This window comes from Aquarana catesbeiana, linkage group LG06 (genome assembly GCF_042186555.1).
Source record: "Aquarana catesbeiana isolate 2022-GZ linkage group LG06, ASM4218655v1, whole genome shotgun sequence".
Taxonomy (NCBI): domain Eukaryota; kingdom Metazoa; phylum Chordata; class Amphibia; order Anura; family Ranidae; genus Aquarana; species Aquarana catesbeiana.
The window spans coordinates 99,878,252-99,899,074 of record NC_133329.1 but is presented as its reverse complement, the minus strand read 5'-3'; the positions used below and the strand labels follow the sequence as shown (position 1 = coordinate 99,899,074).

The window sequence follows — 20,823 nt, the reverse complement described above, 5'->3', positions numbered from 1 at the left end:
AGGGGTGGGGCCAAATGGCAGCACCGTGTCTGAATGGACATACGGAACTTCAGCTCGGCTCAGGTACCCCATAGCAAGATGCTTGCTGTGGGGGCACTCGACAGGAGAGAGAAAAAAAAAAAAAACACACGACTTTATGATCAATCACTTTAATTTAATTTAACCCTTCTGTGTGCAGCAGCTCCCCTAATACTTACCTGAGCCCATCTCAATCCAGTAATGTTGCAGGAGAGTCTCAGCTGCCCAGGACTCCCCCCCCCCCCATTGGTTGAGAGGACAGCGCGGCACCATTGGCTCCCACTGCTGTCAAAGTGAGTGAGCCAATGAGAAGAGATGCACAGAGCAGTGGCTCGACTCGGGTGCCCCCATAGCAAGCTGCAAGGGACCCAAGAGGAGGTGGATCGGGGCTGCTCTGTGCAAAACCAATGCACAAAAAACCCAGACTAGTATCAGTTTAATGGCTTGCAGAAATCAACCTCTAATCCAACTTCCAAAATTACCTTTTGGATTGGGGTCCAGCGCTCCAACAACATACTCACTAAAGAGAAAGATGACAGCCCAGAAGATTGTAATTATAAAATCACGTTTATAAAGAACCTCAGTAACTTTTTTTTTTTCAGGAAATGACAAACAGACATCAGAAGTGTGGTTTTACATTTATTAAAGGCCAACACATTCAGACAGTTTAAATACAGGATCCTGGAAGAAGTGGTGACGGCAGCCGCGGTGGCACAACATGCAGGTGCGCTAAGAATACGCCCAGCACAACTACCTATGAAAAGAAAATAGAGCAGCAAAACATGAACATACTGCATATAGCACCCAATCATAAAGAACCATCAACATCCCTTTCAATTTATAAAACTCACCATATGGTGGCAAACATATCCTTAAATATGATTAATAATATCATAAATTCATGCCATACAATACAGTGCTACAGTGCTCAAAAGGCTGCTACTGCTTCCCAAACACCATCCCATCCCCTCCCCAATGCGTGTCGACACAGAGAATCGCGTGTCTTCCTCAGGGGTGGTTAGTCCACGTGTACTGACCAAACTTCACTGTGCAGTCAAACGCCCTGAGGTGAGGACATTCACAAAGGGGGGAGCACTGGAGTGTTGGCACTTTCTTTGAAGTTTGGAACACCTTTCACGAGGATTGTCTTATGGCATATAGTTTATCACTACATGATGGACTTTCACTATGTAGCGTGATTTGCACATGGAATGTTATGTACTCTTGAGCACTGTAGCACTTTATTGATTGTATGGCATGAATTTACATGATATGTATTATCATATTTAAGGATATAGGTTTATGTTTAGTGCGATACTATATGGTGAGTTATTTTTGCACATATGGGATTGTGAGCATTGTTAGCGGCTGACTATTATATGCATATGTAATACACTTGTGTACATACACTTCGTATTAGGAGGATCCTAGCAGTAGCTTGCAAGACCTTTACATTATCAGTACACTTTTAAATTTATATTCATCGCCCTTAGGGTCAGTGGGGTGCAGACAGATTTAGCATAAACAATGAAAAGAACGGAAGGAGGTTACAATGCACTTCTGAAAATGTATTCATATGACCATGAAAAACACAAAGGGTGAAGTATGAGAAATTCCGGTTACCCAAATAAAACGAGACAGATCAGTTGATGCATAATCCAGAAGCCTTAATATCATACTACTCCTCTAGAATATATGCCGCTAATTGATTGCAATCCCACAACATAATTGCTGCAGAAAATGTTCTCGGTTGATGGTTATAGTTAATGTATAGAGTGGCTGATTTAAGTGTTCCCTAGAACATATCAAGAACTGTCTTGGCACAAATCACTTATAAGAAAAGGAGTAAAGTACAGCCCAGCTTGTATTACATGTTGCTTTATAAACTATAACTAGGGTTAAAGACCAAATAGTGGTACCCTCCATTCCAGAACTAAATATTGATCAGTTTCCCAAAACCATCAATGGCTGGTATCATAACCGAAAACATGTGCAGCACCAAGGCAACTGAAGATCAAAGTAAGATAGCAGCTTCCTTGGCTAAAAAGGAGAGGACGATTTAGTTCTGCTTTAAGACAGGTAAATGCGTACCTGTGGACAACAGATAAACTGTCAACTTTCCCATTCAGAGAGGGTAGGTATCAATCTCATTGGTGGCCAGGCTAAAATATCCATTTTGAATTTAGTGCCAATGCATTGATTTATCAAGTTTGCCACGTTGGAGTGTCTGGGGTAAAATAGTGGGAGTCTGTAAACACCTCTCCTGCTTTACAAACAGGTAAGCAAAAGGGCTTCCCAGAGAACCAATCATTTCTCTTTTAAGCGTAAACAAAAGTAGTCTAGTCTACTTTAAAGGGGTTATAAACCCTCAGGCTCCATGCACACTGGGGAAAACATCTATTCTCTTTGGAGTAAAAAACATATAGAGCATTTTTTGTACAAAGTTTAGACACGTTTAGGAGAGTTTTAAGTTTTTTTTTCTGCCAGCGAGCTCCAATCAGAAACTCAAATGAGAAGGTTTTTTTTTCCTGCCTCTAAATGTCCTAACGTGCACAGACACATAGGATAACATTGAGCTGCTTCTACAGGCAGAACACAAAACTCCTGTAGAAGCAACGTTTTTTTACGCCAGTGTGCATGGAACCAGTGACGTGACTGGCCTCAGGTGATACTCAGATGAAACATATCCTCAGACATAAGCTGTATCTGTTTATCTGCAGTATTTTCTACATCTATTCAAAGTGCAGAATTTATAAAGCTTGCCTGAGAGTTCAGTAAAAAGCGTGCAGAGAGCCGAAGTCACACACTGCAGATCTCCGTAAGGAGAGTCCTGAGAGCTGATTGGAGGGAAGGGATATGCCCCCTTCACACAGCAACAGAGCTGAGGCTGTCAATCAGCTGGAGCTCCGCCCGTCACCATTTTTCTCTTGGCGTAAGGAAAACTTGTCCGAAGGATGAGCTCCGGCGTGTTCGCACAGCCCACGTGCAGAGCTCGCCAGGAAGTCAGCACTGCGCTGAACACAGGCGGTGAGACATCTTCCGATCTCTGCAGCCGCTCATCGGGACAATGTCTCACTGCCTGTGATTAGCGCAGTGCCAACTTCCTGGCGAGCTCTGCACGTTGGCTGTGCGAACACGCCGGAGCTCATCCTTATTCAGAAGTGATTCATACTGATAGAGGAATGAAGCAGCAGACAGAATTTACATATAGTGTTCTTAATTGAAACAAGCAAACACTATAGAGGGATATGCTTTGTTCATTTTTTATGTCTGAGGTTTACAACCACTTTAATGCCTGTATTGATGAGCATATGCAGCTTCCTTTTAAGTTTATTCTGACATCAGTTTAGGACTCTTCAGAAATCATTACTGTCATTGAAAGGTGACTCTGACCTGCATTTCACCTACTCCCAAGCTGCATGAATATGCATCAACCTAGCCCAATCTGCCTTGCATTTCCATCAACTTGTTTGGGGAGAAAAGCAGTTCTGATGGGAACAAATGTCTGTTGATACATGACCTTAAGCCGTCCATACAAGAATCGAATCTTGGCCGGTTTAGCAAGGACCAGCTGGTTGTACTGAATTATATCCATTGATCGACTTCAGTACAACCAGCCTGTCAAATTTTTGACATAAGATTACCTCCTGCAGCTACAGCAACTAGCATTATTTACTGTGTTTTGCCAACCAGGAAGTGCCCCCCACTGAAAGAACACAATAGGAATGCAGGAGGCATCCCCCCCCCCCCCATCAACTGAGGGGTTGATTTACTAAAACTGGAGAGTGCAAAAATTGGCTACCATGCACAGCTGCGCCAGATTTTGCACTCTCCAGCTTTAGTGTAATCAATCCCTGACTGTTTTGATGGGCGAATAGAGCAATCAAATCATCTATGGCTTGCCCTATCTTGTACATGTTAATGTATACACATAAAAACACAAGATCTAGATGGTTCTCTTATACTTACAATAAACAAAGAACTTTCTACATATACTTCATTCATATACATCCTGCTTATCTGCAATGTAATCTACTATCTCTTGTGGGGTCATCAACTTCTCACCGTCAGCGTCTGGGATCTCAAAGCCTAGAAGGAAAGACCAGAGGTTCAGTAGAATCAGACAAAATTAGAACATACTGAATGAAGGCAGCAGAAGGCAACGGTGCAGCTCCAGCAGCAGAACACGAAGTCCCATCCCCTGCTGCCAGGCCGTGGGGGAACTCGCTGTTCTACAACTGCTGGAGGACACAAAGCTTCCTTGACTCTGATTTAGGGAGCAGAGCAATGACAGCTTCACAGATAGTTTAAGCAAGTAATGTCTCAAGCTGTTTTTGAACAGCTTCCAGCAGCCTCTACCCCAGCCAGCAACTCCCAGAACACCCGTAGTGGCCAGCAGTGCATGTGGCTTCTTGTCATTGAGTAATTGACTTTTCAGGTCTTCAGTCTGAGGGAACTAAATGTCTTTTTAAAACGTTTCTCACTTTTTAAAGCATAAAGAATATATTCAGGGTGTGCACGTTACAGGCGCAGCAGCCCCTGCACCCCCCCCCCCCCCCAATTGTGACAGCAAGCCGGGGGATCTTCTACTGATCAAGTGGCTAAAATCCAACAGAGTGATTAAACAGAATTTGACCGATAATTTGACTGTTAAACCACAGTGGACATGCATGGATCCAAAGTTGGCTTGTCCCTGGCCTGCTGAACTGGCCAAATTTCAATCCATGTATGGCCAAAGCTTTATTGCTGCTGCTCATAAATCAGAGAGAGATACATATATATACACACACAAAAAAAAAATGATATTGAAATCTAATGACAGCTGGAACAAATACTACGGGTGACAGATATTTATTCAAAAGCTCTAACCAAATTTGATAAGCCAATATTTGCTGCCATCATCCTGCAAAATTAATATGCTGCTTTAACCTGCATTCCCTATGCCTGCACGTGCGTTTACTGATGCTTGCGCACAAGCCAGTTGCCTAGCAACCCGCAAGTGGGTAGGGGTAGATAAAATCACCCGCGTACAGAGAAAGCTCGCTACCTCTACTGAGACTGTCCTACTGACACAGATAATTAAAAATAAATCATTGCCGGGAGCAATGTCATTGAAAAGTTCAGCTTAAACGTTTTTTAAATTAAATCATTTATTTCTCTTTTTTGGATTGGAGAATAATTGAGGTCCAAAATAAAAGCCCAAAGTCCAATGTTTATGGAATTATGACCACAGCCCAGTGAGGTGGAAATGCAGACGCTGGAGAACATCAAGCCCTATTGCATGAATTAATGATCCTACCTGAAAGCCCAGAAAATGGAAAGGTTACCAGGCACATTTTATATATTATTATGGTAACAAACGCCACAATCAAAACACAATATCCCAAAAATGCAGATTGCAGGCTCTCATCGTGCCTATTTAGTTCTATTGACTAATACCTTTCTGCATGTAGTGGATGGAGAATAATTAGTATGGCCCCCACGTATGCCTCCGAGCAAAAAACATCATCCATCAAAGCCCTGGTGACATAGATAGAGACGTGGTCCAAGTCTGCCATCTAGTGGGAAGGTGGAATATTGCAGTAACAATTTTAAATATGCCACCATGGCCATATTGAGTGCATTGTGCCAAATCCCTGGAATATATAGAAGAAGAAATCGCAAAACGCAAGGAGTGGGACTTTGTGGGCACCGCATCAACAATAATGAAACAAAAAAATATATTCAAATATGGTATTTTATTAGAAAAATCATTAAAACCAAAGTTAAAACATATCCATAATAACCTGGACTAATGTGCGAGTATACCCCCCCCCCCCCAAAAAAAACAGGTAGGGAGCCCCCAAAGTAATTTCAAACAAATGTTCAGCATAGTAACAGGCATCCCCAAAGGCTGACAATAAACACAAGGCTGTAATTGTAGGGGGATGCGTGGGCGCACACTAGAACAGAACTGTGCTCAATATGTCTCGCCTTTAGTAACGCTTCTTTAGGAGCATGAAGGGTTAAACTTCAGCTTGTTTCCCCAAACAAAAACCTGATAGAACTAATTTAACCCTTCATGCTCCTGAAGAAGCGTTAAACGCAAAACATGTTGAGCACAGTTTTGTTGTAGTGTGACCCCACGCATCCCCCTACAATTACAGCCTTGTGTTTATTATCAGCCTTTGGTGATGTCTGTTACTATGCTGAACATTTGTTTATGAGAGTACTTTGGGGGCTCCTTACCTGTTTGTTGGGGGGTGGGTATACACACACACACACACACACACACACACACACACACACACACACACTAGTCCAGGTTATTATGGCTATGTTTTAACGTTGGTTTTAATAATTTTTCTAATAAAATACCATGGTTGAATATATTTTTAGTTTTGTTATTGTTGATACGGTGCACATCAAGTCCCACTCCTTGCGTCTGCGATTTCTTCTCCGGAATATTGCAGTAAGCCAAGGGGAAATAAATGAAGCCCAACTGCAGTAAAAACACATAGGACTTGGGAGGACTTCCTGCTTCTGTCAAGTTGCCATTGCTATGAATTGAACCCATTAGGGAGATTTTACATCACTTCTTATCCATGTGACAGCAGCACAGAGAGAAGACAGTGGCTGTTGCTACATCAGAGGCATCTGGTAAATCTACACAGGCCAAAAGCAGCGCAAGTCTAATGTAAAGTCCATACCATCGTATTTTATGATATGGGGGGGGATGGACCTCATGTGGATTTTCCACAAGATCTCATTCACACAGGCGCACTACAGTGTACATCCATTTAAGGGCCGTGTTTACCTGCACAGCGATGCACAGGTGTTCCATTCATCTCCATGCAGGCAGTCCCATTCATGTTAAATGGGATGTAGTGACTGTACAGACATTGCTGCCGAATTGATAGCAATGAGTGTGCATGGCCCCAGACACAGAGTGTGCATTTGGGGCCATGCACCCACATAGCTGTCAAATTGGGAGCAGCAGCTGTGTCCATGCAGCTGCTGCATCTCAATTGAGCTGAATGGGACTGCCTGCACACAGACACACTGTTCACTGCAGACTAAAGCCGGCCATACATGGAACAATTTTCTTTCATGCAACCCCAGGTTGATGGGGGAATCCCTTCCCCAGAGCAATTGTGTTTTATAGCCCCTAGCAATAATCACTGCGTGTTCTTTCCCGGACAGGTCGGCTCCCCCACTGCGCCGGGAAAGAACACACAGAGATTATTGCTTGCGGCTATGGCTGCTGAGAATCACATCAAAAATTTGACATGCTGCTTGTACCCAAGTTGATCCATCGATCAACTTGGGTACAATTAGCCGCCTCATACATGGTTCGAATCTCGGCCAGTCCCTGCTGAACCGGGAGAGATTTGAACAATCTATGGCGGGCTTTAATCGATCTGCGATCCAACACACGTCCTCCATCAGGCTGAATGAAGGATGATTTTGAAAGAAGTGAAAATCTGTCGCTGATCACAGTGTATGGCCAGAACTTAAAAAAAAAAAAAAAAAGAAGGATTACCCAAGTAACTATAGACTCAATATGGGTCCTAAGTTGATATGTGAATTGTTTCAAGTCTTCAGCCCATTCTAAGCCCCGATGAAGTAGTGGTATTGTTGCTCCCAAAGCACGTTGGACATCTCATGGGCAATTGTGATTTATTTAAAAAAAAACAAAAAACATTGGACTTTTTCACCTTTTAAACTTGGTGCCCATTTATGTAAGTTTACATTTTATGTTGCTGGAATGTGACTTGCAGGAGGTTTATTCATCAGGTTTAGTTGTAGTGAGATTTATAACATTTATAACAAACAGCCACAACCTTTACACTGAGAACATTCATTCTGGTAAAACAAACATCAGTTTGGCAGATTGGTCTTTTTCACAGTTCATACAAACTATTAGCTGTCCAAAGTTTTTTCTTTGACCCAATTCACCATCATCAGTTTAAACGTGTTTGTTATAACCATGTAGCCAAGCAGCTTTTTACACAGTAAAGTTATATATATACACACACACACACACACACACATACATACAGTGGGGATGGAAAGTATTCAGACCCCTTAAATTTTTCACTCTTTGTTATATTGCAGCCATTTGCTAAAATCATTTAAGTTCATTTTTTCCTCATTAATGTACACACAGCACCCCATATAGACAGAAAAACACAGAATTGTTGACATCTTTGCAGATTTATTAAAAAAGAAAAACTGAAATATCACATGGTCCTAAGTATTCAGACCCTTTGCTGTGACACTCATATATTTAACTCAGGTGCTGTTCATTTCTTCTGATCATCCTTGAGATGCTTCTACGCCTTCGAGTCCAGCTGTGTTTGATTATACTGATTGGACTTGATTAGGAAAGCCACACACCTGTCTATATAAGACCTTACAGCTCACAGTGCATGTCAGAGCAAATGAGAATCACGAGGTCAAAGGAAAAACTGCCTGAAGAGCTCAGAGACAGAATTGTGGCAAGGCACAGATCTGGCCAAGGTTACAAAAAAATTTCTGCTGCACTTAAGGTTCCTAAGAGCACAGTGGCCTCCATAATCCTTGAATGGAAGATGTTTGAGACGACCAGAAGCCTTCCTACAGCTGGCCAATCGGCCAAACTGATCTATCGGGGGAGAAGAGCCTTGGTGAGAGAGGTAAAGACGAACCCAAAGATCACTGTGGCTGAGCTCCAGAGATGCAGTCGGGAGATGGGAGAAAGTTGTAGAAAGTCAACCATCACTGCAGCCCTCCACCAGTCGGGGCTTTATGGCAGAGTGGCCCGACGGAAGCCTCTCCTCAGTGCAAGACACATGAAAGCCCGCATGGAGTTTGCTAAAAAAAAAACACCTGAAGGACTCCAAGATGGTGAGAAATAAGATTCTCTGGTCTGATGAGACCAAGATAGAACTTTTTGGCCTTAATTCTAAGCGGTATGTGTGGAGAAAACCAGGCACTGCTTATCACCTGTCCAATACAGTCCCAACAGTGAAGCATGGTGGTGACAGCATCTTGCTGTGGGGGTGTTTTTCAGCTGCAGGGACAGGACGACTGGTTGCAATCGAGGGAAAGATGAATGCAGCCAAGTACAGGGATATCCTGGACGAAAACCTTCTCCAGAGTGCTCAGGACCTCAGACTGGGCTGAAGGTTTACCTTCCAGCAAGACAATGACCCTAAGCACACAGCTAAAATAACGAAGGAGTGGCTTCACAACAACTCTGTGACTGTTCTTGAATGGCCCAGCCAGAGCCCTGACTTAAACCCAATTGAGCATCTCTGGAGAGACCTAAAAATGTCTGTCCACCAACGTTTACCATCCAACCTGACAGAACTGGAGAGGATCTGCAAGGAGGAATGGCAGAGGATCCCGAAACCCAGGTGTGAAAAACTTGTTGCATCTTTCCCAAAAAGACTCATTTCTGTATTAGATCAAAAGGGTGCTTCTACTAAATACTGAGCAAAGGGTCTGAATACTTGGGACCATGTGATATTTCAGTTTTTCTTTTTTAATAAATCTGCAAAAATGTCAATTCTGTGTTTTTCTGTCAATATGGGGTGCCGTGTGTACATTAATGAGGAAAAAAAATGAACTTAAAATGGATTTTAACAAATGGCTGCAATATAACAAAGAATTAAAAATTTAGGGGGTCTGAATACTTTCCGTCCCCACTGTACACACACACACAGCGGAGCACCAGAAAGCATGGACACAACACTTTGTTGAGAACAATTTTAATCAAATCCAATTCCCAAAGCTGGCTTCTGATCAGAAAGTCTGAATGCCAAATCAAAAAGACCAGACAGTCTATGTACCAGAGATCTTCCAGGTTAATGAGAGACTATGCCTCATTGATGCCAACACTCAGACATGTCAGTAAGGCAACCCCCCCCCCCCCCCCCTTCTATCCAGTTATGCAGGGGACAAAGCTATAAGGTGGCCAAAGATTGATCGAAATTTGGCTAGTTCAGTAGGGACCGGCAGAATTTGGATTTATGCATGGCCACTGCAGTTCAACAGAAGTTAATTTACCAAACAGTGGCTGCAGCACTGTTCAAGTGTCTCCCCACTGTCAGTATACAATAGCGCAGCTTGGAGGATTCCCCCATCCACACTAAATGTGTGGATGAAGGGGGGGGCGCGGTCGGTCAGTCCCCCCCCATTCAGACCGCTGGCTGATTGAGAAAAAAAAAAAAAAAGTAAAAATGTATGGCCAGCTTCACTTCTATCAGAAAAGAAGTATATACAAAAATAAATCAGTACTTTGAGTGTTGCTTTATGTGATGCTACATTACATAAACAGCAAACCGTAAAGGAAAAACCTCCATGATGAGACCTTACCAGTTTTGGATAATCCCAACTCAATGGCATATGTGCCCATATTAAGCTTGCCATTCATCCCCATTTCTCAGGAACCACACCTTGCAGTGATGCGCGCTTCCATGCACAGGGCTCCAGCCATAGCAGTTTAGAATTGAATGAGTGCTTGCAGTGCGAGTTGAAGCCTGTGCATTGCAACTTTTTTCTACCAGGCAGCTCCCTAGGACAATGCTGCAAGCATGACCGAGTTACTACTACTGCTGACATGATCCCCGGTTACTCCTCTGTGTTACTCAATTCTGACCCTTGAACTCTATTATTTAATGATTGAGTAACACAGAATTTAGAGGTAAGGATTAAGTAACACACAGAGTTCAGAGGTCCGGATTAAGTCTATGTGTTACTTAATTCTGGCCCCTGCACTCTATGATTCACACCCATGACCCTTAAGCAGCATAGGTTCAGGTTTACTTTAACCAATACCATTTTAAGCCCACCCACTTCCTGCTTTCACAGGCTATGCTGAGGCAGAAGCCATTAGCTCCTGCTGCTGTCAATCAATGCCAGTGAAGTGGGAGTTTGGGATGGGGCCAAGCCATGCCTTTAGACACAGGCAGCAGGGCTTTGGAATGAGCCCACATGAGTGCCCCATAGCAAGAAGCTTGCTATGGGGGCACTAGTAGAAGTGGAGGAGCCAGGAGCATCATTGTAGGACCCAAAAAAAAGGTGGCTTGGGGTCCCTCTGTGCAATTAATTAGTTAAATGGGGGGGTGGCTTTGTGGGTATTGTAAAAGTGTCCCCAGATTTCAGTTTTTAAATCTGGTAACATTAAGGCAATAATAAACCCCCAAACCACAATGTCCTGGCTGCATTAGGTTTTCCTTTTAGGCTTTTTCCCTGTTTTCACCTAGTGATCTGGCCAGTAACACACCACCTGTATTAGAGTGCCTCCACTCTGGATAAAGGACCATAGGGGGCACATTTGGACAACATCATTGTCAGTACGAAGTTAGAGTGATGTTAGATGTACTAGCAGATTTAGATGAAGATTGAAGCCAAACTCCACCAGTCACCATATCTGTCTCTGAAGAGATGCATGTAGAAGGAATCCTGCACAGATACAGCAATGCTGGGAAACACGAATGTAAAAGTACAAGCCCAGAGACTATACGGCCAATCATTTGCAGCAAAGTACTTGCACTTTAAAGGCAATTCATTAACTGAAGGTGCTCACACTTTAAAAATACTTCTAAATCTTCCTAGGTGCCAGAGGATTCAACCTGCACGTATGTGGAGGAGAGAGCTGTGCATACAGTTTATCTTGTATGAAATAAGTTATGCCATATAGTGCTTATCCCCCAAGAAAAGAAAAAAACAAAAACAAAAAAAAAAACAAAAAACACACACACACATCACAATGAAACTGCACCTATAATTTAGTATTACAGGTGATGCTACGAAAGAAGGCACTGCACCTGGTTATTATTCACAATGTTCTGTATGATATGGTCAAAGAAGGCAAACAGCCAGCATGTGTCATGAAGTGCCTGCTACTATCTTTGCAGCGCTCCCCCCTAAACCCTACGCACATACCGACTTTTTGAATGTTAGTATTTGGGCCTAGGCACACATGTACCCCGTTACTGTGACTCAATGATAGCTTAAAGAGGCTGTGTAGCCTGCAGGGTGGTGGGGGGGGGAGGGTGCAAGCTGTACAGTATTTGGGTTCCTTTGTCTAATCTGATAACAGTACAGGTTTTCTACAGCTCCAGATGCCTCGGTCATTTAGGCCCCTTTCACATGGGCGCCTTTGCTTAGCGGGACCTGCTTGCTCAGCGGGGGGAACCCTCTGCTGATCCCCGCTGGGCAGGCAGGTGACAAGTCAGTTTCTGCTCTGCTATGCAAAGCGGACACAGACAGAGTCCGGCTTCCCTCTAAGGGGCAATCGGATGGAAACGGACCGCTTGTCTAATGCGTTTGGGAATAGGACCATCATCTGTCTGTTTTTGGCGGACAGGATCAGACGGATGGCGACAGGTGTCAGTGGATCTGCCGCTCCATAGAAGAATCTGGAGGGTCCGATCAGGTCCGCCTGAACAACCTAACAGATGGACCCGATTGGACAGCCCCTGTGAAAGGGGCCTTAGATGTATCAGTTTCAGCGGTCAATGGAGGTGGCCATAATATCACCTTTCCAAAAAAAGCTAAAGCTACATAGCAACATACAACCATCTTCAAAACTTCAAGTCAACTGTAACAATGACCACCAAAAGGACAGACAGAATAGTTAAATTGGTATTAAACCCAAAAGAAAACATATCGCAGCTTACCAGTTCTTACATGTGATATCTGCATTCATTTTAATTTTTAGGCTCTCTATTTTCATCTGGTGATCCAGCCAGTAAGTCTTTTGCTTTTCAAAAGAGCAAGCGCTCAAGCAGAATGTGTCAGTTACAGACATGGGACAAACCATTTAACATTGACAGGAAAGCTTACAATAAGCTTTTATTTACATAAAACCTTTATCCCAAAAGGAAAAAAATAATGTTTGCTGTAACGGATTGTAAAGTGTTAGCTGGAGTGTGGCTTCAATTTGTTAGTGTATTTAAATCTGCTAGTACATCTAACGCTCCCCCCAAGACAATGGTGGTGTCCGAAGAGTGCGGGCACTAATACAGGAGGTGTGTTACTGGCCAGACCACCAGGTGAAAGCAGAGGGGAAAAAAGGTATAAAAAAAAGAAATCAAAAGCAGCCACCACGTCTAATTGGTAAGCTCCAATATATTACATTTTTTGTTTTAATACCACTTTAAGACAATAAACTGGGGCGCAGCCATCTTACCAAACTCATCCTCCATCGCCATGATTATTTCAACTTGGTCCAAACTATCCAGTCCCAGGTCTTTCATGAAATGGGAGTTGACGGTGAGCTAGAAGAAGCACAATGAACGTCTGGTATTTCAGTTTATGCACCACTAAAACTTTACGTATGTATACATTTTTTTTTTTTTAAAGTCAAGAGATATCTGTTGCCATTTACCATCAAAACAGAGCCTAAAAAGTTAACCCTTTAGTGACAGTGTAAAACAAATAATGCCTGAACACAATTTTGCAACACTGACATGTGTTAGTAAAACTGTACATATCACGGCTACTTTGTGTATCCAGGTGGATTATACCGCATTTTGTTTGGGAAAAGTTGGCTCGCTTGATGGTAAATGGCAACGGATATCGCCCGACTCTTTTTTACATTTTATCAAAAGGAAAAAACTGGCCCAAAACCGTAAACAAAAAAACAAAAACATTTTTTCCTAAATGTAGCTGTATTTTTCATGTGGTTACCATTATTTCCCATCAAAGAACAACCGAAAATAAATTCTCCTCATGACGATCGCAGCGATACCACGTGTGTGTATGTCATTTGTACACATATTAGGGCCCAGAAACAATGGTGTGTATTTTGCTTTTTTTTATCCTACCTAAAACACACTGACACCAATGTAAAAAATCCTAGCCAAAATGTACTTACCCTGATCCGAACACTAACCGCGGCACCGACCTAGATCAAACTTTGATAGATCGATAGATAATTTTTTTTTTTTTTTTAAAACAAACTTGTTTATTTACATCTTCATCTCCTATAAGAGAAAGCTACAATGCATCTTTCTTTTGATTCAGAAGAGAAAGTAAACAGAGGGGCGGGCTGTACAGTGATGGATCACTGCGATACCCAATCTGAGGCTTTTGCTTTGACCAGGAACCCCAGATATGAATAATCAATGGAGGAAAAAAGGTATTTGCTAGATTTTCATTTGTCTGAGCAGCGATATTGACTTTTCAGCAGTGGCTTGGTGCACGGGGCTGCAATACTACAATTAAATAAATTAAGAACAGAAGAGGCTATTACAGGAATCTGTGCCAAAAGATACAATGAACAGACCTGGATTCCTGGGCATTGTGGTTTCAATGCCACAGAAGAGGTAACTATTCCTAAAGGCATGGTCCTCATTTTGCAAAAATGTATTAGCGTACACACATTAATCTGCACTTATAAAATCTTTGCACTGGAACCTGCAGAAAATTGCAACCACGGTTAGTGCTTCACAAGTGCAATGCACGGGCTTCAGCAACCCGGTACAGAGGTATGGACCTTCTGTGTGGAGGAAGTAATCAATGGACTACAAATGCAGTGAAGTCACCACACTTGCGCTCCATTGAGATCTACAAGTCCCTCTACTGCAGTGGTAGTTGGGACTTGTAGGCTTTTCATTCAGAGCCATGTGACTGGATGATGCAGGCCGAGCCATGCACATCTGCACGCATTTCAAAATAAAAGTGAAACAAGAAGAACCCTGCAAGTCAGGTAAATCGGGTGAGGTTACTTGAGGATGGGGGGCTGGAGAAGGTGACCATATTCTATATTACAATCTATATATGAGTGCACATGGTCAGTAAGGTGGACTATGCTTTTAAACCTGGTTGAAACTAGTACTATACTCCTGATCCCGTGTTAGGCTCTAATCACACAGACATTTTAGCCACATTGCAAATCCACGTGGCAAGAATCTACCCCAGGTGGGATTGACTGATAGCTGTTGCTGAGCCCTGTACAGTGGAATGACAGGCAGTCAGTGGACGCAGCTAGTTGTGCCTGTTCACACAGCCAGCGATTACCTATGATCACAGCTGGATGCAAAAAACGCAGCTGGACAACCCAAGAAGCAGGAATCTGATTCTTACTGCTGGCATTCGCAGCATGGCAAAACACCCATGCGGATGGAGCCCAAGATCCCTTGTAAAAATGTTAATGTTACAATCTTTGCTAGCAGTGCCCTGATATATTAACTGCAATTTTAGGATATCAGGTAAGCCAGATAAATGAGTGATAAGAATACATTTGTGTATGACTGGATCAGTGTTCCACAAAGTGTACCCCTGCTATTTACTCTTCATGATGGGTAGTACACAAAAGAGGTAAGAACAGAAACACGGGCAGAATACACTTAAAGTTGGTCATACACTAGTAGAATCTTAGTCTAAATTTTCGATTTTGAGAACATTCATTATAGATTATCTAATCATTAGTGGGGTCAAATCAATGCTCTCTTTTCAACCGCAGTGATGAGAAAATTCGAAGGAGTAGAATGGAAACAAATTTCTAACCAAGTATGTGGCGTTTGGGAAATTCCTGTTATTCCAAAACCAAACGTTAAACGCCAACAAAGTACTTTTGAATGACAATAATCCAAATGTACTGCATTTTTGTTCGCATGAAAATCTACTAGTGTAGGGCCATCTTTACTCTAGTGAAGGCAGACACTGTGGGCACTACTGGTAATTTTCCAGAAGATTGATCTAAAATAATGATACATAGAGAGAGATTTACTAAAATTGGTGCAGCTGTGCATGACAATCAGCTTCGAAGTTCAGCTTGTTCAATTAAAGTGTTACTAACCCCACAACAGTAAAATTAGTCTGTATATGCAGTAAAGCATGCTTGTTATACTCCCTGTTGAACCTAAGGGGTTAATCTTCTGTATTGTTTAAAAAGGCTGTTTGATCCTGTCTTCTCTGATCCTCCTCTTCCTCCACAGTCCCCAATTCATCTCCCGATAGAACAGAGACTTGGGGGAAAGCTGCACATGCTCAGTTTGGTGTGTACTGCTAAAGAATTTTTTTCTTCTAGGGAGAGTGCATGTGATCAGCACAGGGCCAATCAGCACTGTCCAGACAGAGGGTCAGGGGTCCTGCACCCTCATAGCACAATCAGAGGAGAATGAACACTCCTCCTACAAGCTTTACCCAGACACTGATAGAAGTCACAAGACTGCTCTAACTGCTGATGAGAAAGGGTATTTAGCAGTTTATATTTACTAAAACTATTACATTTCCATGTTCTGTGTACAGTGGGTGACCAGACATAGTGAATGCAGGTCCTGGGTTTAGCAACACAAAGTTTTGACAATAAAACCTGGAAGTCGATTGGTTTCTATGAAGAGCTGCACCAGATTTTGCCACCTCCAGTTTTAGTAAATCAACCCCCATAGTCTTCTGGGAGCTGGCAAGCCTGTTGTCCCAAGAAGGAAATAAAAAGGGATGTATTCCACAAAGCCACCGATGGAGAAAGGGTGAGTTTATAGATGGGACTGTGTGATAGGTGGCAAAACACCTAAAGCAGTACTGTGGCGGTGTTAAGAGGTGGTACACTTGGTAACTTTCCCTATCACAGGTTGCACATTGGCACTGAAAACTTAGAAAGAGTAAAAAGACCCACCTTTTCTGGATCAACCTTATCGTACAGTTTCAATACATATAAAACTCGTTCTGCAATGCCTTCCAAGGTTAGGGGAGGAGCTCCGCTGTACTGGCGACATGATTGATATAAGTAGCTGGAGACCTGCATGCAAAGTAAAGAAAAAGGGGTAACTTTGTGTATATTTACCCAGGAAAAAAAATAAAAATGTTGTCATAAAATGCTGCATACGGTTTACTATGGCTGTGGTCCACAGACATGCCAGCCATGGATCAAAATTTGTCCAGCTCAGCGGAATCTATCAATTGTGCACAAGCGGACCGTTGAAAATTTCTCTCTCGATTAGCACTGCCTTCTATAGCTGGTGGTGTTGATCTGTGTAGTCTGATGGCAAGAAACTCTCCCCCGCTGCCAGAATACAAAGACTCAGCGAGAAGGAATCCCCCATCCACATCAAGTGTGTGGATGGGGGAATTGGGTCTTTTTTTTTTTTTTTTTTTTCGATCAACCCAAGTGGTTGAACACAATACAAAAAAACAAAAAACAAGCCAGTCCTCACCACATTCTGACACAGATTGCATGTTCAAGAGAACAAGGCACCAATGGGCAAATGTAACCACTGGATTTTCTACTCTAATACCGCGTACACACGAGCGGAATTTACAGCAGACTTTGCCCGGCGGATGGGATTTCGTCAGACAATTCGATCGTGTGTGGGCTCCAGCGGACTTTGTTTTCTCAAAAGTTGGACGGACTTAGATTTGAAACATGTTTTAAATCAATCCGTCGAAATCGAGTCCGGTCGAAAAGTCCGCTCGTCTGTATGCTAGTTCGAGGGACAAAAAGCCACGCTAGGGCAGCTATTGGCTACTGCCTATGAACGTCCTTGTTTTAGTCTGGTCGTATGTCACCACTTACGAATTCGATAGACTCTGGTGGATTGTGTGTAGGCAAGTCCGTTCATTCAGAAAGTCCGTCATAAAGTCTGTCGAAAAGTCCGCTCATGTGTACGCAGCATAACTGTATAATTTTTCTAGCCTTACCTCCTAGGGATTATATTCTCTCCCTCTCACAGTGACTGTTTGGCTTATCTCTTGCCTAAACTCAGTACCTATAACAAACACAAACCGGAAAACATTCTGCCAGAATAACGTAAAAGAAAACAATAGTCTTTGTTAAAGAAGACCTTTGTTGAGAAAGCCATTGATGCCATTTGAATAGCTGTCATGTTGATCCTCTACACCAGGCATAGGTACCCTGGGGCCCTCCAGCTGTTGTAGAACTACAAGTCCCATCATGCCTCTGGGAGTAATTGTAACTGCCAGCCTTGCAATGCCTCATGGGAAATGTAGTTCCACAACAGCTGAAGGGCCCCAGGTTGCCTACCCCTGCTCTACTCTGAACCACTAACCTGGATCGAGTATGCAGATAAGGACTTCTGCTATTACTTTGGAAAAAAATACTTGTTCCAGGTCAGGGACTCAGCAAAGCATTGAAGCTAAAGACATTTCTGATTTGATAGGGAGAGAATACAGATGAATAACAGCACACACATACAATATATTCCTGGAAGGAAAGGTGGCAGAATTATAACAACTTAAAATGGAAGATTCAGTTTCTTACAGGTTCACTTTAATAGGACAACTTTTAACCCTTTCAATGCCAGGTATATATGGCATATGGAACTATAGTACTTCCAGCTGACCAGGTCTGTAAGGATCCGAGATTCCTCCTCCTGCTATAAGCTCATGGTCACTCCAAAACTGTCTCAGCAGACTCTGCTGAACAGAACAATAGCTCTGAGTAGCTGATTAGAGCTTTTCATCTAAAATAACCAAACCGCCCGCTCCGCTTTTCAGTATTGCTTCCTGCCCCTCCACATTCCCCGCTGCACTGGCTAAAATGCCCACACCGCCCCTACTACCCCATTCCTTTGCCACCTGTCCCTTCCCGCCAGCTCCAAACCCGTGTGTCAGATGCAATTCCCAGCTTCCTCTTGCTGCCTCTACTGCTGGTAATTGCATAGGAGTCAGTGTGTAAAAAATGATAAAATTATTCCTCCCCTGCGACCCCCCCCCACTGATCCCCGGCAGCCCCCAATGCAGCTTTGCTGGCTTTCTCTCCACACCCTCCTACCCGCTGCAATCTGGGTGATTGGTGTCAGAATGGGGGGTGGGGCTTGGGCGATTTGTACCAGTCGCTTCCGTTCATTCATCACTGAAGTATAGTAAACTGTTTACTATGATCCAGTTTGTGAATGAAAGTTCTCTATGCATGAGTCTCTATACAGGCTCCTATTTATTCATCCACAGCGCAGATGAAGCTGCAGAGAATAGGACTGTCTTCAGTCCCTCCCTCTGTCTCAAGAAGGAGACTTCAGGGGGTTTGTTCAGACCCCTGATGTCTGTCCAAACCATCCCCCCCCCCCCCCAAAAAAAAAAATAAAAAAAAACATAAAATGTAAAAATAAAAAATTTGTGCCTGTTTAAAAAAAAAAATTAATACAAAACATGGTGAGGGTTCTTTGATACATGAGGACCATTCGGGTCTGCCTGTCAGTTTTTTAGGCAGATCCGATCGGACCGTCCATTATCCTCTATGGAGCAGCAGTAAACCAAAGAAGAGCACACACCGCTCCAGGCAAATTTTCAGGTGCAAATGGATAACAGGTGCAGACCCCGACTCACCACCGTCCAATGCGAATAAAATGAAGAAATGGTCTCACTCCAAATTTCCAAAAAACTTGCTTGATGTACCTTTTGTTGTCACAAGTGTATCAGATAAACACAGGACAGGCAGTTGACGCGTTTCACGAGGGATGGCTTGCTTGTGAAACGCGTCAACTGCCTGTCCTGTGTTTGTCTGATATACTTGTGACAATAAAAGGTACATCAAGCAAGTTTTTTGGAAAATCAGAGTGCGACCATTTCTTCATTTTATCCTCTATATAGCAGCAGATGTAAGTGAACTTATGTCTGTTTACACCCATCTAAATACAATCTGATCCTGCCACGGCCTGCGGAGAAAAGTTAATTGTGCATTGTTGGGCCCTGCCAGCTCAAAGGAGGAGCAATGCAATGCCCAGAATGTGGGTACAGGTGGATAGAGCCACCCTGCTGATCTAAAAAGGTGTGAATAATTAGGAATAAATCTGTAGAAAAGTTCAGTTCCCCTTTAAGCACTTCCCTACCGCCCACAGTATATATACACATTGCAGTAGAGAAGCGGTTATACCAGGATACCAAGGACATCACAGAGAGCGCCGCCCGCGATCGGGGTGGGGGGGTGCAGGCACGTCCAATGTTCACCCTCCTGGCAATTTTTAAGCCCGCGCTGTTGCCGTCTTTCGGCTATAGTGTGGGGCATCAAGTGGTTAAAGTGTATTTTTTTCCCCAAAAAAAATTGCGTTTAAAAAAACGATTCACAAAAGTCGGGTGACATAAAAAAAATTGCAACCCCCAATATTTTATTCTCTAGGGCCTCCGCTTAAAAAAAAATATATGTTTGGGGGTTGGACTTCAGAAATGTCACAATTGGGCTGGTATGGGGGTGGTGAAGGAGAAGGCAGTGATTCCTTGCTCTGTGTTGGAGAATGGGGCTTGCCCGCAGTCTGAGGAGTTCCTGGCAGGACCCCAGAGAGGTCACCACTGGCACCCCTGAGTGTTCCTCAGTCCAGGTTCCAGAGAGACCAATCAGATTTTACTTTGTAGCAGCCTGACTTTAGCACAGTGACCTGTGATTGGTTGCTAAGGGTTACCCCACTATGGACACGACCTCCCCCCCCAGGTGACCCTGAGCCCGCACTGTACCTGTGTGTTGAGGAGCGGGGCCGGCTCTGCAGGTCGGCTGAGGGTGGAGCGCTGCCGGCACACGGCTCCGCTCAGGGGCGCCACAGATCGCCGGGGGAGGGGGCGCAGAGCCGCGCGGACACACACACAGAGGGCACGGGACGCCATGGCTGACAGCGGCCTACCCACACTGCACCGCGGCGAGGACGGGACCAGCGAGACTTCCGGGGGCGGGATAGAGCGGCCACAGACCATAGAGAGGAGGCTGGAACGAATAGAGAGCGGCTCGCCGTATTGTGGCTAAAAAACAGAGCGATAGTAGGGCAGAGCCCTTTCTACCGCCTCAACAAAGCGCGTTGTATGGGATATTATAAGATACGGGAATGGGAAATCATTCCGCCATTTTGGCGCACCCCCTTTATTTAACCCCAGCGCCATCTTGGT

At 43.6% G+C, this 20,823-nt stretch overlaps 1 protein-coding gene across 1 annotated transcript; it reads right to left on the bottom strand.

Moving 5' to 3' along the window:
- Window positions 1-644: 644 nt before the first annotated feature.
- On the bottom strand, window positions 645-20,620 carry NDUFAB1 (NADH:ubiquinone oxidoreductase subunit AB1). The gene is made up of 5 exons (XM_073636515.1): window positions 20,401-20,620; window positions 16,613-16,735; window positions 13,181-13,268; window positions 3,988-4,107; window positions 645-772 (listed from the first exon to the last, which is right to left on the bottom strand). The coding sequence occupies exons 1-4, from the start codon at window positions 20,545-20,547 to the stop codon at window positions 4,016-4,018; spliced, it is 450 nt and encodes a 149-aa protein (XP_073492616.1). The 5' UTR covers window positions 20,548-20,620; the 3' UTR covers window positions 645-772; window positions 3,988-4,015.
- Window positions 20,621-20,823: the final 203 nt, after the last annotated feature.

Coding starts and splice junctions, on each gene's coding strand:
- NDUFAB1 (XM_073636515.1), bottom strand. CDS start 20,547: ATGGCGTCCCGTGCCCTCTGTGTGTGTGTCCGCGCGGCTCTGCGCCCC. Junction 16,736..20,400: donor CCCCGCTCCTCAACACACAG/GTACAGTGCGGG, acceptor CTTTGCATGCAG/GTCTCCAGCTACTTATATCA. Junction 13,269..16,612: donor ATAAGGTTGATCCAGAAAAG/GTGGGTCTTTTT, acceptor TGCTTCTTCTAG/CTCACCGTCAACTCCCATTT.